Source organism: Asparagus officinalis, chromosome 9 (assembly GCF_001876935.1).
Source record: "Asparagus officinalis chromosome 9, Aspof.V1, whole genome shotgun sequence".
Lineage (NCBI taxonomy): Eukaryota > Viridiplantae > Streptophyta > Magnoliopsida > Asparagales > Asparagaceae > Asparagus > Asparagus officinalis.
The window spans coordinates 28,887,730-28,906,289 of record NC_033802.1 but is presented as its reverse complement, the minus strand read 5'-3'; the positions used below and the strand labels follow the sequence as shown (position 1 = coordinate 28,906,289).

The 18,560-nt window shown below is 35.1% G+C and overlaps 1 protein-coding gene across 2 annotated transcripts; it reads right to left on the bottom strand.

Annotated features, from left to right (window-relative positions):
- Positions 14,332 to 16,657, bottom strand: LOC109824277 (uncharacterized protein PHLOEM PROTEIN 2-LIKE A4-like). Of its 2 annotated transcripts, none has more exons than XM_020390842.1 (3): positions 16,513 to 16,657; positions 15,034 to 15,489; positions 14,332 to 14,731 (listed from the first exon to the last, which is right to left on the bottom strand). In XM_020390842.1, exons 1-3 carry the CDS (start codon positions 16,522 to 16,524, stop codon positions 14,555 to 14,557), a joined length of 645 nt encoding a protein of 214 aa, XP_020246431.1. In that variant the 5' UTR covers positions 16,525 to 16,657; the 3' UTR covers positions 14,332 to 14,554. The 2 variants fall into 2 exon arrangements, with proteins under 2 accessions (XP_020246431.1, XP_020246432.1); XM_020390843.1 differs by having other exon boundaries at positions 15,034 to 15,522; positions 16,513 to 16,565.

The window sequence follows — 18,560 nt, the reverse complement described above, 5'->3', positions numbered from 1 at the left end:
AGGAAAAACACAGTTCCTTTTAATTCTCATCCACAATTTCAACAACTCAATCTGTCACATCAAAATCAGTCTACTCATCATCAAGTTGTAACTCACACTCCTCTTGATACAGATCATGATGAACGTCTCAATTTTTTGGAAAAAGGTTTTGAAATCATTATGAAGGCCTCCACACTAGCCACAGATATGTTCACTCAAACATCCTACACGATGAACTCCTTTATGCAATCAACCGAACTCATACTTAACTCTAACACTCAAGCCCTACCTAGATTAGAAACCTATATTGATCAACTAGCTAGTGCCATAAGTGAAGTAGAGGAAGGAGAAATTCTGATTCAACCCGTGGTCAATCCTAAGGACACTAAAATGAATGCACTACAGTCAGGAAAACAGGTCGATAATCAGGAAAGAACACCTTTAAGCCAAATTCTTGTCCCAATTCATTCTTCCCCTGATAATTCAATTCAGGAAAGACCGGGGGAAGAAGAAGAAGAGTCAGATCTAAGTTTTGAGGAAATTTTCGGTGAGGAGCTAAAAATATTAGGAGACGCAGATCAGGTTTGTCAAAATAAAGAAACTGTGTTGGACAATTGCTGCTTTGAACTGAATTTTAAAAAACTCTTTCTTGATGAACTAAGATTTTTGGAAAATAAACAACAACCAAATTTTTACACATCAACCATGAATCCTGAGGTTAAGAAAATTGTTAAAGAAAAATTGGTTGTTAGAGAACACACATTCACAAATCAAGAATCTGAGTCCAATATGCATGACACCAATAATACCTACCTTCCATTGCCACAAAAATCATTGAACACCCCGAAATGCTTGAAAATTCACATTATTGATTATATTATTCTGAATTTGTTTAAAATCCGGGGAAGAATTTTCAACAGTAAGGTAGGATTCAATGTAGAACATGAACTCTTCATGTTGAATATATCATTCTACATTGTTTATTTTGTTTATTTTAGAATAATAAAAAGAATTTATTCTTCTCTCATGTGAGAGTTTCTTGTTTAGTTTTCAAAAAAAAAGAAGAATAAATTTTTGTTTTCATCCTCCTCAGACCAAAGGTAATTGCAGATTTTTATCAGCGGACCAAATGTAAGTGCTTCACTTCTTATCTACTTTACTTTATGCATCATAGAGTTTGCATTGAGGATAATGCAAAATTTAGGTGTGGGGGTGGGAATTAGTTATTTTTTCTCTTTATTTTACATTTTTAGTTACACTTTTTTTCCTTTTTCTTAAAAAAAATTATAAAAATATCGTCACTTGCCAAATTGATAGGGTTATGTAATAATTGATCTATTTGATAAATTTGAAATTTTCTAATCCCTAGTTAGTTATTTACTTAAGTTCACCTTTTATGATAACTCTAAATAAATTTCTTAAGAAATAATTTTCAAAGTAGTAAACTTTACTTAAGCCTTGACTTGGACTTTTATTTAAAATAATGAAATTTTTGCATGCCTAACTTAGAGTTGAAAATAATTTTTTAAAGTGTCTTGATTTACATATTTTTCAAAATATATATATTATATATTTGCAAAAGAAGAGTGCGAAAAATGGGCACAAAAAAAAAACTCTTGAATTCGAGGTGATTCTATCTTATAAAGCCTAAGCTGACCGAGTAATTAAGCCCAAGGAGTATTTTCATACTTAATAACCTAAGCCCAATTGGGTTGGGATCCATTGGCCCAAAACTCGTTAAAAGGTCACTTAGAAAGCCCGTTAAAGTAGGAAAAAAATCACCAAGGATGAAAGAGTTAAAAATAATAATAATAATAAATGTTTTATAGTTGTATATATGATCTTGGAAAATATTTTAAATCAAGCAACTTGAAAATTATTTAAAACAAAAAGTTAGCATGTTCTTTTCAAAACTTTTAAATTAAATTTCTAAGTTTGGCTTGGTTTTGTATTGCTACAATGAGAAGATTTTCTTGAAAATATACCTTAGAGTTATATATAAAAATGTTTTCTTGAGTGATAACTGGCTCCAATTAGATTATCTAAAAAGTTATCAAGTAAATTTAGTTATTTACTGACTTCTTTAATTTAGCAAGTTGACCGAATTTTGTGGGTATATTCACTGCAAACCCTCACGAGACTACAACTCGTCCACTAGGTGTAACAACCGTAAATTTTTGATACATATTTAAATAAGTTTTACTAGTATTTAAAATATTAAACTCTATTTTATTAATATTTTATCAATTTCTGGAATGTTATGAGTTTTAAAAATAAATAAATAATAAAATATATAGTCTTGTATTTATTAATCATGCTAAATATTAATTTATGGTTTAATGATTTTTATATATAATCATTTGATGGCTAATATTATTAGTGACATTGTTATTATTAATGTAAACCTGAGCTTAGTACATTAGTACATATGTAAATATATAAATATTTAGCTGTTAATTATTTATTAATGTTATTATATGATTAATTATTAGTATAATGATTTTTTTTAAATATTATGAATAAATAAATAAATAAATATATTTCCATAATCTTCTTCCTCCTTAATTTTCTCTTATTTGAATTCCTACCATAATCACCCTAATCAATTTCCAATCAACCCCAAATCACTCCCCATTATTTCTTTCCTCTTAATTTTTCAATTTTCTCTCATTTCAAAATTCAAAAAAATACCAAATCAAAACTTTCTCTCTCTCCCCTTCCATAAAATAAACAAATCTTTTTTTTTCTTCTCTCCAACGTACCCCCCTCTCTCTCTCTCTCTCTCTCCAACAGTTCAAAAAAAAAGAAAAACATCTTTTTTCTTCTTCTTCCTCGCTGCACCCAAACCAGCCCTCCTCTTCCACCACACACGCCCAACAGAACCGTGACCACCGCCGCCGCGCTCCGTGTGATCCGCCGCGCGACACACCGCGACGCTCAGCGCCCTCGACCCAATGCTCGCCACAACCCCACGCCCACATCCCGTCCCCCCGACCGCCGCTCGTCCCCGCCCTCCGACGCCACGAACCCGCGCCACCTGTCAGCCCGCCGCCTCGTCGCCTCGACGCCGCTCGCTTCTCCCGCCTCCAAGACCGCCGTTCGAACGCGGGCGGCCGCCTGCTACCGAACTCGAACCCGAGTTCGCCACCGCCTGGACATCAGATCTGGTCTCACCGCCGCTCGTCGCTGCTAGTCCGCCTCCTCCAGTCTGTGCCAGCAGAGCCGCCCGCTCAACCGCCCCGACCTCTGACGCTGGCGCGCTCCAGACCCACACCGTCCCGCCGTCGACCTCCTCACAGCGCCGTTCAACCCCGTTGACGCCGCCCTCCCTGTTCTGCCCGCCCGTGCTCCGGCTACCCTCCTCCCCTTTGTCGGCCAACTCGACATCTTCCCACGAATAGAATTCGTGCGCCCGACAGCTCCGACGATCGCGCCACTACTCAGATCCGCGCCCCCACGACCGACTCGTCGTAGGCAAGATCCCGCTTGCTCAGAACTATTTTTCTAGTTATTATGAATTATCTGTAATATTAGATCTGTTAATATTTATCTGCGTGGGTTTGATGAATAATTTTGAATGGATAGTAATTATGGGATAAATAGTATTTTCAGGACAAATATAATAAATTAAAGAGTTTATTTTGAATAATAAAATTATTATTATATTTTTGAATTTATGTTGTGGAAGAAAATTATTTTAGAATGATAAATGTTTTCAAAGAAGTTATTTTGGTAAAAGTTTATTTTGTGTTATGACCGTGTGATTGATAGTTGTAGAACACGACATTTCATGTACATTGACTCCGACATGTTGACACTTTTATTTATACTCATTCATTGTTATATATGCATACCTGATTCATCGCTATCTTATATAGTCATGTTCATCATATGATTTGCATAAAATAGTTGTATTTATTTATTATTTCTTCTTTTGTTGATAACCGTTAGTAGTTCATGTTCTTAGTGGCCTAGCGTGTCGTGTATAGCACCTAGATACCTGGGTTTGTTGACTTAGAAAAGCAAGAAGAATTGAGATGAGGAATTCCTGGTTTAGGTGATCGGATGTGATTGTTGATTATTCCAGGCTCGCACTAATGATATTCCTGTGTAGCGTTGGGGTGGGTCTGAGGTGATATGATATTGTGATTGTTGATTATTCCAGGCTCACACCAATGATATTCCTGTGTAGCGTTGGGGTGGGTCTGAGGTGATATGATATGTGATTATTGATTATTTCCAGGCTCGCACCAACGATATTCCTGTGTAGCGTTGGGGTGGGTCTGAGGTGTCGTGATATGTGGTTGTTGATTATTCCAGGCTCACACCAACGATATTCCTGTGTAGCGTTGGGGTGGGTCTAAGGTGATGTGATATTATGCTTGTTGATTATTTCCAGGCTCGCACCAGTGAAATTCCTGTGTAGCACTGGGGTAAGTCTGAGAGGGATAGTGAAAAGTTGTACGTAAATGATTTGGTGAACAATCGATTATCCGATAATATGAGCGTTGACTCTGTGTGAGATATGAACCAGTGATCTGTTATAGGATGACTAGTTACATGACTTGATACCAGTGGATCGGTGTCGCCACTGTGGTTGCTTTGTTGGGTCAAGGTGAATCGGTATTGTCATTTTGGTTAGGATTTATGGATTCTTGTGAGACGTAGATCGGTTGTTTTTCCTTTTATACATCGATCGGGATTAATATTTAATTATTTACAATTCGAGACATATGGTATATACATGAGGGTTTCCTTGTTTGGATTATTTCGCTCGACGTACTACGTCTTGAACTGTAGATTTTTAAATATTAATTCCATCTAGTTGTATGACCTTGTTATGTGGATGATTATAGGATGGCTAGCTGTATGATCTTGTTACTTGGATGTTTATATTTCCTCCTGATTATTATACTCTAGTGATGGATTATATCTAGCTTGTTAGTATTTCAGCTGCATGTTTCTATTTGTTATTACTGTCCTTGCATTGGTCATTCGATTGTATTATTATTTTCACGAGTGGGATATTGCCGTGCGTCATGCACCTGACGTACACCTGTTTTCTCTGGTGTACGTCAGACTTAGATGAAGAACAGGTTCAGCAGGAGCCAGAGGATTCTCAGCAGGAGTGCCTTGTAGACGGAACAGAAGAAGAAGTCGAAGTCTAGTCGTCTTTTTATTATTTGTTGGTCCTTAGTTTACTTTTGTAGCATTTCCTTTTCCGCTTGATCATTGTATTTTATATTCTTTACTATTCATTTGTTCAGTTTTGTATAAGGGCATGTTTGACCCGTATTTTGATGTCTCGGATGATATTTCTTTTATGATATAGATTATTTCAGTTCTGGGTTGTTCTTTATATTCTTGCTATTATGATCGGGGACCTGTGACTTCGCATTGTTTTTATTTCCAGACGCTTAGCGTATTGGATTGAGAAGACGGGGTCTAGCACTTATCTCTCCTCAGTCCAATACGTCGCGGGCTTGTTCACATCCCGGTTCCCGTGTATTTTGGGAAGCGGGGCGTGACACTAGGGTAACCTAAGGGTTTAAAGCCTTGTTGTATGCGCTAAATACAACCGCGATTCCTGCGAAAGTGAGTTAGGTTTTCTTTTATTTTTCTTTCTTTGCTAGAGGACTAGCAAAATTTTAGGTGTGGGGGTATTTGATAATCATATTTTATTATAATTTTATACCCTCATTATCTAATTTATATGAATAAATATGCCACTAATAATTGTTTTTATCTTTTAATTGCAGGTTAATGAAGAATAAATCTCAAACTCTCATCTCTCAACAAAAACCCATTGATTAAATGAAGAAATGAAGCAAAGAAGCCCATTGGAAAATCAATTTCCAAATTATCCAAAAGTCCAGAATCAAGCTGAGTAGCCTGTAGAAGCCGGAGAAAATCAAAAATTCAATATGAAAAGAAATCATATTCAAAATGGTTGGCCACAAAGAAACGACGATATCTCCTAATCCGGAAGGCGGTATTTAACATATAATATATGAAAATCACCTATCTCAATGAGACGAAGCTATCCGTGAAATCAGAATTTGGAAATAATAGGTATCGATGTGGGCATCGATGCCTGCATCGATGCCTACATCGATGCCTGCATCGATGCCAGCATCGATGCCAGATTACTGTAGCGCGCGTCAATGGCTATTTGTGCTTGTCTTGGGGCTCAAGTTTGATCCAATGGCTCTCATTCACTGATGTTTACTATAAATAAGGGTAGAGAGTGAGGGGTTAGGGGTGTGAAAATTTTTGTAACTCCTTTTGGAGAGGAGGGCTACTCTTAATTGAGAAGGCCTTCCAAAATTGTAACTTTTTGTTGCAATTAATAATAATAATTTTTTCACCACTTTAAATTTTTCTCTTCTTCTCTTTGTTGGATGATGAAGATGAAGATGAAGATGGAGAATTATTTGAAGGTTTGCATTTCTTTTCTTTTTCTCTTTTATTGCTTATTAGTTTAGATTTATTTCTATGCTTGTAGTTAGATTTTATTTTCTTGTTAAATAGCCAAGAGGCTAGAACCCTCTTGCCTTAGATTTATTTCATGCTTATAGAGTAGATTTATTTTCTTGCATTTAATTCTTGCAATTTTATTTTGTAGTTTAGATTTTGCAATTTATTTTGTAGTTAGATTTTAATTTCTTACACTATTCACCTTGAGGCTAGAACCCTCTTGGGTTTAGTTTTTCTTTTTGTTTATTTTTATTTTGTTTGATTCGCCTTTAGGCTAGAACCCTTTAGGGAATCACCCTTTTTTAAGAAGTGGGTTTAATTTTAGATTATCCATATCTATAATTGAATCCACCATCTTTAATTTCTTGCATTTTCTTTTATTCTAGAATTTTGTTCTTTATTCTTGATTTTTCATTTGTTTCTTGATTTTATTCATTTTTTTTTTCTTTCTTGCCTTATTGATCACACTCATTCTTTGTCACATCCACTCTCACTTAAATTTTGCGCCGTTTCACACACTATCACTTTCACTCTCATTATCTCTCCACAATCATATTTACTCATCACTCCTTTTTATCACGCACACAAAATAAGAACCAATTTCATATTTTTCTCCTACAAAACACCTTCCTCGTGGGATCGATATCTTAAATACTATAACTTGACACGGTTGTGCACTTGCAACCTTTTTGGTACATGTTTATGCCGCATCACATTTCCTTTCATGCATATATCCTTTTTGTAAATTGTTTGTCATCATCAAAAAAGGGGAGATTGTTCTTATTTTGATGATGTTTAACAAACAATTTACTTCTAATTTTATTTGTCTAGCGTTTGTGTTTCAGTATTTATTCTAGGCAAACAACGAGTTGGAGGTTGGATGGATTGTGCCATAACGATCATATCAAATGGAGGATGGCAGATATAGTGGAGTGAAGCCTTGCAATTCAAAGTTAAAGATCAAGTTCAAGCTTCAACCGGGAGATTACCAAGAAGAGCTTATTGAAGATCAAGATCTAGCTTGGGTAATCTAGTTTAAGTTTTATATTATGTGTGTTAAGTACCTTAAGCTCAATATCATATACACACACGTATTTGGTTTCTATGTATATATAGTTATATATATACATGCATGGTTTTAGGTTTTCATGTTTTGGACATACTTGCAAAATACATGAGTTTTCACAAATAGAAATTCAATTTGAGAAATTCTTTTTCTAACATGTTTGTTTTCATGTTTATAAACATTTCGTAAAGTTTCATCAAGTTTGGAATTGATTTGTTATGATTAATGGAATTTACAAAATCATGTTTTTCGTTCGTGCATGTTCGTGCATGTTTTACAAAACAGATGAGTTTTCATAAATGAGAAGTGATATTCAAGAAATTCTTTCTTTCACATTTTATATATATGTTTAGAAACTTCCCTCAAAATTTTACTATTTTTAGAGTTGATTTACTGTGCCCAATTGATTTTACAAAATCGTATATGTTAACAGTTTTTCAGAAACTGTAAATTTATGTTCAAATATTTATTTCTCGCAACGGGGAAATTATTTTTCGGAAATTCTTTCTCTGACATGTCATTCTACATGTCTAGAACATTCCCAAAAAATTTCATAATTTTTGGAGTTCATTTACTATTTTAAATTGATTTTACAAAACAACTGCGTACTGCTACAGTAACTCCGGTCGACCGGACCGATCGACTAGAAATGTCTCTGGAACTTTTTCAGATTTGTACAGTGTGAGCGGTCGACCAAAAAAAAGGTCGGTCGACCGCCCAGCTCCCAGAATGCCCATAACGGCTATTTTTTGTATCCGTTGGAGGGGTTTTTGGTCTTTTGGTTTGGGCTTTTGTTTGAGGTATTGGGAGGCTATAACCTTCAGCTCTCCAACTAACCAATAGAGTTTTAAAACAAGTTTAAGAAAGTTTTAACAAGGGTTTATGTTTGGTTTAAGTTTGTTTAAAAAGCTTTTAAGCATTTGAGAGTTTGTTTTTGAGAAATCAATTTCACAAGAGCTTGAGGAGATCATCTATTGGTGTTTGGGCATCCAACTATTCTTCCTCTACCTCTTGATCTATTGAAAAGTTTTCTAAACTCTATTTCTAGCTTTTTTATATATTTGATTATCATTGTTATTAAGCTAGAACTATATTGAGTTTAGTTTTGATTTATATCTCTTTGTTCACACACAACCTTTTGAGCTTATTGTATTTACATTCATAGTATGATTTTGGGTTGTGGGTTTGTGACTAGGAGTTGTGCTTAATTGAGTTCTCACATTGTTTAGAGAACAATCAATTGATTTATATTGTGCTTATTGTGAGATTCACTTTGTAATATACTTGTACACCGAGAGGAGTGTGTGGTGAGAGTCGGGGATCGTCCCAAGAGGAGTGGCGTCGGTTGACGTGCCTAGAGAGAGGTTGTAACCGAGCATTTGAGGGAGACACGACTAGGTCCAACACTTAGTGGGTGTAGAGTGTGATTGTAAAAGTGTGAGTTGTAGAGTTTTCGGTTAGCTAGAAAATCGAGTGTGTAGAAGAAGTTCCGGCTTCCAAACCGGATTGTGTTAGTGGATTTCTCCCCGGGAGTGGGGAGCGGAGACGTAGGACGGAAGGTCCGAACTCCGTGATCATATATATAGGATATATCTCTTTGTTGTTCATATTGCTTATCCTAACTTACATATCTTGTTATATTTCACTCTTGCTAGGATAACTTGTTAATTAGTTTTAATTGGTATTTAATCGGATTAGATTAGCATAAGACCCTAATCACCCCCCTATAGGTCTAACAATTGGTATCAGAGCTTGGTGCTCTTTGATTTAAGGTCTAACCACCTTGAGTTAAAGATCCAAGTTGTCTTATTTGTGCTAATCTAGTTATGATTACTTTTGTCTTGCTTGCATATTTTCATATATATATCATGAATATAAATGTATTTCGTTTAGGCTATGAATTAAATGTTGCTCCTAAATTCATTAGTTTTCCCTATGCACAATGGGTTTCTAGATTTAAACTATTTGTTGAATCTAGAAATATCGACTTATGGGAAGTTATTAATTGTGCTCTTATATTGTGCCCACGTTGGAGAAATCCAAGTGGAGCCATCATGATGAGAAAATGTTTTCAATGAATAAGCTTTTGTTAGAATTTTTGCTTAATGCTTTTGACTCATCATTTTCTAACAAATTTGTTCATTTTGATAGTGCTTACAAACTTTGGAAATTTATTGAAGCACATCAAGGGGACTTGGAAGCAATCCGATAAGCTTTGGAGGATTCTTCTTCAAGTTCATGTGGAGCATCATGCACACGGCCACAAGAGGATAACTCTTGTGTTGTAAGCGATTCCGATTCCGATAATGATTTATCTATTGATAAACTCGCTTGTGCATATGAAATATTATCTCATGCCTATACAAAATTACAAAATTATTTTATTGATCTTAAAAGCAAGCATATTAGTTTAAAATCCGATCATGAGTCGCTAGCTTCCAAACTTGTAAAAGCAAGCATATTAGTTTAAAATCCGATCATGAGTCGCTAGCTTCCAAACTTGATATTGTTGTTAAAAAGAATGCTATTTTGAAAGAAAACAATGAGTTATTAAGTTTGGAAAATAATAACATGTCTTCATCTATTGCTAGCTTAACTCATGCTAATAATGATGTCATGATAGAAGTAGAAACTATTAGGGATAAGTTTAATTCATTTAAATATGATCATGTTTCATCTACTTCTACTTCCAATGCTTGTATGCCTAAAAATGAGTTGGATCATGTTAAAGAACGCATATCATCTTTAGATTCAACCCTTAAAACATGCATTGTAGATAATAAGAAACTTATGGACTTGGGTGCAAAGTCTCGTACTACAACTTCTAAACTCGTACACTATGCACACTTGTATAGCAAAGCTTATAAATGTTCTATTTGCTGTCGTAAAGGCCATTTAGCTAAGTTTTGCTATGATGCACATAAATCCTCCAAGACTAATGTTTCTTGTGCATCTCATAAGGCTTCTTCATCACATGTACATGCACATGCACACTCTCATAAAGTTCATCATATGCATGCTCATCATAAGGCTTCTTCATCACATGTACATGCACATGCACACTCTCATAAAGTTCATCATATGCATGCTCAGGTGTATTCATGTGATCTTTGTGGTCGTTATGGTCATTTGGTCAAATATTGTTTTGATTTGAAAAATAAATCTCATTTGCCAAATATTTCTAGTAGACCATATGTTTATAAATGTAATGTTTGTGGTAAACATGGCCACCTAGGAAAGTTTTGTTTTGATAATGTTTCACATTTGCAAAAAGCCTCCAATAATCTATCCTTATTTGCAAATGTTCCATGTGCACCTTTTAATGGTCAACATAAGCAAATGGTTCCTTTACATTGTACATATTGCAATCGGAATGGTCATTTGAGTGATTATTGCTATGACTGATCCCGTGCACCACATATACCCAAGAGGGTTCATAACCCTAGGGCTTTGAGCTTTATTGATAGGGGTCATGTCCCTAAATCTTTTGGTACCAAGAATACTTGGGTACCAAAATAAATTTAATTTTTAAAACCAAGTACTTTAGTGCTTTTCTTTTTTCTTTTCTTGGTTTTGAAAATTATATCTTTAATTTTTAAAACCAAGTACTTTAGTGCTTTTCTTTTTTCTTTTCTTGGTTTTGAAAATTATATCTTTAAAATATTTTAGTTATGAAAACAATTTTTTCTTGTATCAAAATCTTTTGTTTTCATGATTATTATTTTTGTTTGATGAGAAGACTATGTTTATATAACCCTCCGGATTTATTTGGTGTTTATTCACAAATCATGTTTACCGGATGCTAGAATGAATATATGGGTTGTTACTAGCTCAAGAGCTAGATATAGTTGCCTCTCTTGAAATTCTTTTATCAAAGATTTTGTTTTGAATTGTTGCTTTGAATTCATTATATTTCACTTATATGATGATATTTATGTGTTTGTGCTTATGGATCATCTATTCGTGTCTTATAATGTATTCTATGAATGGTTTAATCAAGTTATACAAAGAAAGTTCTATTTATTGATCAAACATTGTTTTTGAATATAAACTTTGAGTTATGATTTCTTTTGGTTGATTGGTTTTCATTTGAAAACTTTTTGCATGATTCTCATGTTCCTGTTCTTTGTTTTTATAAATCTATTCTTTTATATGGCTTTTATATTTTTTGTGTTAATGAGACACTATTTTTATTTTAACATATTTATATGTGTTCTCATTATCTTGTTTGTATGTGAGTGATATCTAGCATATGTTTCATTTATGCTTGCTCACATTTGTTTGCCATGTTCATAATTGCATATTTTCCATATGGCAATTTGATAGGGGAGCAATCCCTATACTATGTGTTATACTCACCTATGCTTTATGATAGGGGTAGCTTTCACTCTCTTCATTTTTTTGTCCCCGTTTTGATGTTATCAAAGGGGGAGAAATATTGTGAGTATACATTTCCTTGTTTATATGCATGTGAATTATAATTTGTATATTCATTACCTTTCATGCATATATTCTTTTTGTAAATTGTTTGTCATCATCAAAAAGGAGGAGATTGTTGGCCTTCTTATTTTGATGATGTTTAACAAACAATTTACTTCTAATGTTGTTTGTCTAGTGTTTGTGTTTTTGTATTTATTCTAGGCAAACAACGAGTTGGAGGTTGGATGGATTGTGCCATAACGATCATATCAAATGGAGGATGGCGGATATTGTGGAGTGAAGCCTTGCAATTCAAAGTTAAAGATCAAGTTCAAGCTTCATCTGGGAGATTACCAAGAAGAGCTTATTGAAGATCAAGATCTAGCTTGGGTAATCTAGTTTTCATCAAGTTTGGAATTGATTTGTTATGTTTAATGGAATTTACAAAATCATGTTTTTGTTCGTGCATATGTTCGTGCATGTTTTACAAAACAGATGAGTTTTCATAAATGAAAAGTGATATTCAAGAAAGTCTTTCTTTGACATGTTTATATACATGTTTAGAAACTTCCCTCAAAATTTTACTATTTTTAGAGTTTATTTACTGTGCCCAATTGATTTTACCAAATCGTATATGTTAACAGTTTTTCAGAAACTCTAAATTTGTGTTCAAATATTTATTTCTCTCAACTGAGAAAATATTTTTCAGAAATTCTTTATCTGACATATTATTCTACATGTCTAGAACATTCTCACAAAATTTCATAATTTTTGGAGTTCATTTACTATTTTAAATTTATTTTACAAAACAGCTGCGCACTGCTACAGTAACTCCGGTCGACCGGACCGGTCGACCGGAAATGTCTCTGGAACTTTTTCAGGTTTGTACAGTGCGAGCGGTCGACCAAAAAAAAGGTCGGTCGACCGTCCAGCTCCCAGAATGCCCATAACGGCTATTTTTTGTATCCGTTGGAGGGGTTTTTGGTCTTTTGGTTTGGGCTTTTGTTTGAGGTATTGGGAGGCTATAAATACCCCCTTATACCTCAGTTTTAATATACTAATGAGAGTTTTAAAACAAGTTTAAGAAAGTTTTAACAAGGGTTTATGTTTAGTTTAAGTTTGTTTAAAAAGCTTTTAAGCATTTGAGAGTTTGTTTTTGAGAAATCAATTTCACAAGAGCTTGAGGAGATCATCTATTGGTGTTTGTGCATCCAACTATTCTCCCTCTACCACTTGATCTATTGAGAAGTTTTCTAAACTCTATTTCTAGCTTTTTTATATATTTGATTATCATTGTTATTAAGCTAGAACTACATTGAGTTTAGTTTTGATTTATATCTCTTTGTTCACACACAACCTTTTGAGCTTATTGTATTTACATTCATAGTATAATTTTGGGTTGTGGGTTTGTGACTAGGAGTTGTGCTTAATTGAGTTCTCACCTTGTTTAGAGAACAATCAATTGATTTATATTGTGCTTAATTGTGAGGATTCACTTGTAATACACTTGTACACCGAGAGAAGTGTGTGGTGAGAGACGGGGTCGAATCCAAGAGGAGTGGCGTCGGTTGACGTGCCCAGGGAGAGGTTGTAACCGAGCACTTGAGGAGGAGGACACGGGCTAGGACCAACACTTAGTGTGTGAGGTGTGATTACATAGTGATTGTATTGTGAGGTGTAAACGTTGTTCGGGTGAACGTAGAAAACCCGGTTGTGATAGTGGAGATCTCCTCGAGGTGAGGAGCGGAGACGTAGGTCAAGTGGTTAGACCGAACTCCGTGATCATATCGTTTTGTTTGTGATTGCATTGGCGTTCTTATTCTTGTTTTCATATCTTATATCGCCTTTGCGAACACAGTGATTCAGCTGGAATGATTTCTTTCTTCAGATCTATAAACTTGTTTTGTTTTCTGATGGCCAAAACTCTGTTCTTAGTTAAGATAGTCTACTATCTGGTAGTAGTAGTAGCTGACAGCTTTCTTATTCATGCTGGAGATGAGTTATACTGTAGTGGCAGAGCTGGAGCATGGTTTTGGCTTCTATCTGTGGGGGAACAAGAGGTTTTCTTTTGGTTTGTAATTTCTGTTTGAACTCAAGTGCACATTCTTTTTGGTTGGGAATGTGTATCTTCATGTATCAGCCAATTTTTGGTTAATTTAGCTAGCTGGACTACTGTTATGATTAACAGTAGTCCATCCTTTCTCTCAAAAAAAAAAAAACATGACGTATTAGATGGTTTAAGTTCTAACTTTGGTGTTACTGAATAAAAATACTATTATCAAACCTTAAGACCTTTGAGATTCACCCAACTTTTCATCTCTTTTCACTTTGCATTTGCATACATACAAAAATTATCATCGCAACGTGTACATTGGGCTAACACATAAATATGAAAATAGGTACAGGTGCAAAGTACATGCACTGTACTAGTCATTATTAAATAGAAGTAGAGCAATACACAACCATTGATCATCACCCAAAGCTAAAAATACAACATGACAACAACTTTCACCCAAGCAAAGTAAAGAACAACAAACAAACTCCTATATAGTGCGATACTCAAATGGGGCAGTATTAATTTTGATGATACTACTTGAGACTTGGAATGTGCGATTAAGTGATTTTGATTATTGCCCCTGGTTCGAGGATATACTGGTAAACTCCAGTTCCACCGTTAGTACCACCGATACCTCCACCACCACCGCCTATTCCTCCAACTTTTCCTCCTATTTTGAACTGGCAATCCCTTGAGGTGCATGGCCGGGTTATGGTACAGTTACTGCCGCACCTCTGACGAACAGGAAAGTACAAGTGTTACATGGGGCAACTCTATAAAAGATCTGAAAACTACAAATTTTATGTGGGGAAAATATATGAATTCAAATCCTTCAAATTTTTGTTTTCTAGATAAAAATCAAATGGATTTAACCACATCCAAAGGATTGGCATTTCGAATTCTGAATCCGAGTTTTAATTTTAATTCTATAGATATCCACATGTTGAATGATATTGATAGTAGTCTAACTCAACTTGTAAGCTAAAACGTATATAGGAGCTATTAATCCATAAAAGCATTTGATAAACTTAATTACCACAATCTGCACCCTGTAACCTTGAGGGAGGACAATAATTTTCTTCAGGACAAGGCCCTTCTTCCACAAATTTGTCCTCGTCTCAGCCATCGAGAACCTCAGTGTCCCACCATTCCAGGCTGTAAAGCTCCCGGCAGAAACCAACTTGGGCGCATCCTGGGGCACAGAATTCAGATACTCGCAGCGAGTGGTGCAGCACCCATTGGGGAAATCGAGCCTCAAGTTCATCGGAGCCCGCCACCATCCATCAACCGGAGCCACCATCGTCACGTCGAACCACACATCATACCGTGCCCCACATGTGAGCCTCGACATGTCGAATGAACCTTTGACTTCGAGCCAGCACACGTCCTTGAGCCTGAGTGCACGGCTTCCGTTCCACAGCTGGATCCACTCCCAGTATCTCGAGTCCTCTCCCCAGCTGACTGCCAAGTCCCTTGGGTAAAGGATTATCATCTGCATTGCACACTCACATTTTGTAGTTTATTGCTATATATGTTCAATGTAGATCTATGTTAGAATGCAAAATTATGAGTGACTTTTCACAGAAAACCACCTCTAAAATAGGTATGAAATGGATACAAAAACCATTTTAAAATTCAATATTACAGAACCACTTTAAAAGAAATTGATACGAAAACCATTTTAAAATTCAATATTACAGAACCACTTTAAAAGGGTTTTCAATAAAATTCAACTAGTTCGGCCTATTGAATGACGAAATTTCAAATGATCTCCAAATTGTCCTTAAAAAATATACGTGTCAGGCACATGACATGATTTGTGCTTTTTGATGGCATTTTGGATATTTCAATCAAGACAATTGATTACGGTCAGAACCTTTTTGACTGTGCCTTTTGTATGAATTGAAGTTAAAAGGTTATTTCGCATTCTTATCTTATTTTAAAAACCATTTCTCTAAAGAAACTCAAATTATATCCCTCTATTCTGGTCATCTCAACTTCAAGGTTTTGGTATCTTTTAAGGGGCATGAACTTGCATCGCTTCTGAGACCTTGATTCAAATCAAATTTACAAGGCGGAATTCATGAAGAAAAAAACGGATTACATGGTTTCCAAATCTAGAACACATATCGTGTACTAATCCGGATCCAATCTGCTAGAAAAAAACGGATTACATGGTTTCCAAATCTAGAACACATATCGTGTACTAATCCGGATCCAATCTGCTTACTTAACAGATCAAAATTATCTGAACCATCTAGAACACATATCGTGTACTAATCCGGATCCAATCTGCTTACTTAACAGATCAAAATTATCTGAACCTCTGATAGATTAAGATCTGTATTAAAATTTTAAATCAGGATAAATCATCACCTCTGATAAATTATGGGGGCATTATAGAAGCAGATAGAGAATTAAACACTACAAATACAATAATAATTTATGCACAAAAACCCAGCAGTATACATTCTTAATTACATATTTAAAGCTGAGACGTATTTGTTGTACTTACAGCTTTTGCCATATCTTTTCCTTTTGCAGATGAATCTCAGTACTTTATTTGAGTTCTTGCTGTGGTTGCAATGCTTAACGTTAGTTTTGAGTACTATTTATAGGAAACGCTTTTGAGTTCTGAAGAAAAATGCTTATTGGTGTTGTTAATTAAAAAGGACTTAAGACTCCGCATTTTGATTCTCTGTTTTCTTATTAGCGTGTAAGAGAGAGAAAGCTATATTTATATGGGGCAAATGAATATGCAACCAAAGATGACCATCAAGTCTTTTATAAATGCCATTTAATTTGGATAATCTTAAACAATACAGGAATCTGTCAAAGATGTTTATAATGACTTTGAACAGGCAAAGCTTACAGGTCCTAATCCTTATCCCTTCATTATCAATTGATCGCGTTTATAATGACTTTGAACAGGCAAAGCTTACAGGTCCTAATCCTTATCCCTTCATTATCAATTGATCGCATAAATGCTTTCACCCAATGAGCAGTGCTTACAGGTCCTAATCCTTATCCCTTCATTATCAATTGATCGCATAAATGCTTTCACCCAATGAGCAGTAATTGATGGCAGATTAATTATTAACCAGAAATTTTGATATAATGAATGACAAGAAATTGACTTGCGCTATTAATTATAGAATACACAGTTTAAAAAATAATATAGTAATCCAATCAGCTGAATAAAGATTAACTTAAACATTGACATGTGCAAATGAACCTGGAGCTAGCTGGAAATGAGGTCTAATGATGTTTCCCTTTATTTATTTTCTTTTTCTCTTCGTATTTGTATTAAAAAATTTAGGAAGTGACTGTTTCTTGAGACATTATATGGATTTTAAAAAAGTAAATATTATTATTCATTAGTTAAAGATACAGATCCATAAGTCTATGCAATATAACTTGATAATGTTGGCTCGGTGATGCAAGCTTAGAGGGAGGTGAATATGATTGCCTACTATATTTCGCCTTAAAGTAGAATATGTAGAGGAATAAAGCGAACAAAAGAGATAAATGATACTAAGCAATACAAATAGCTCAAAAGCAACCAAACAAGAATACACTATATTTTATAGTGGTTCGGATTAATAATCCAGCGTACACTGGGCACATAATTCTATCACGAATTTTGGTAGGAAGATATCACAAAAAGTCAGGTTAAAAGCTCTGTCTTGATAAAAAGCAACCTTTTTTTTAGTTCCCGTCGACAAGTTATTCATTAATCTTACACATAAATTTGCACCATATGGTAGATTTTTCTTCAAAGTCACCTATATAGACCATATGTTGAATCATAAAATAATAAATCTTGGCATCAAGAAATTACCACGCAATATCAAAGTATGTAAATGTAAGCAATCCAAAAATCGTAACATTAAATCAAGTAATGTTGTTGCAATTGTAGCTATCCATAGCAGCTATTTTTAATGTTGGACTGTAGCAAGTGCAGCAACATCGACAATCTACTTGCAATCTTGCAAGTTGCTGCTGCTATTCGTGCAGCAGCTGCTGCTGCAACTGTATCGACAGAAATAGCAGTAGTCAGTTGCAGAAATAGCAACAGAGACAAGCGTCTCGTCTACAAGTGATTGCACCCCGAACACTGATGGGATCCACATAAGTTCACGTACTTCTATTATGATTGAGGAGCGTACGATCATGACGGGTTTGTACAATCAACCACTATCGTCAATCCTTAATGTGGTCATATCTTTACTAATCTTGCATGTTTCATCGAATTCATCAGAAACCAAACAGTTAATGAGCATTTTTATAGTTAACTTCCACTAGTAGAAAGACGAGCAACCTAGACGGAACAAACTAGACGGAATTTTTTTCCGTCTAGCTTGAGTCAAACTAGACGGAACTAATTCCGTCTAGTTTGTTCCGTCTAGGTTGAATCAAACTAGACGGAAATTTCCATCTAGTTTGTCAATCTAGACGGAAATGTCAACCTAGACGAAAAAACGGATTTTCCGTCTAGGTTGAGGCAACCTAGACGAAAATTTCCGTCTAGGTTGAATGGGCAAACTATCAAGTTTGCCAGCC

Coding starts and splice junctions, on each gene's coding strand:
- LOC109824277 (XM_020390842.1), bottom strand. Junction 14,732..15,033: donor GTTACAGGGTGCAGATTGTG/GTAATTAAGTTT, acceptor CCTGTTCGTCAG/AGGTGCGGCAGTAACTGTAC.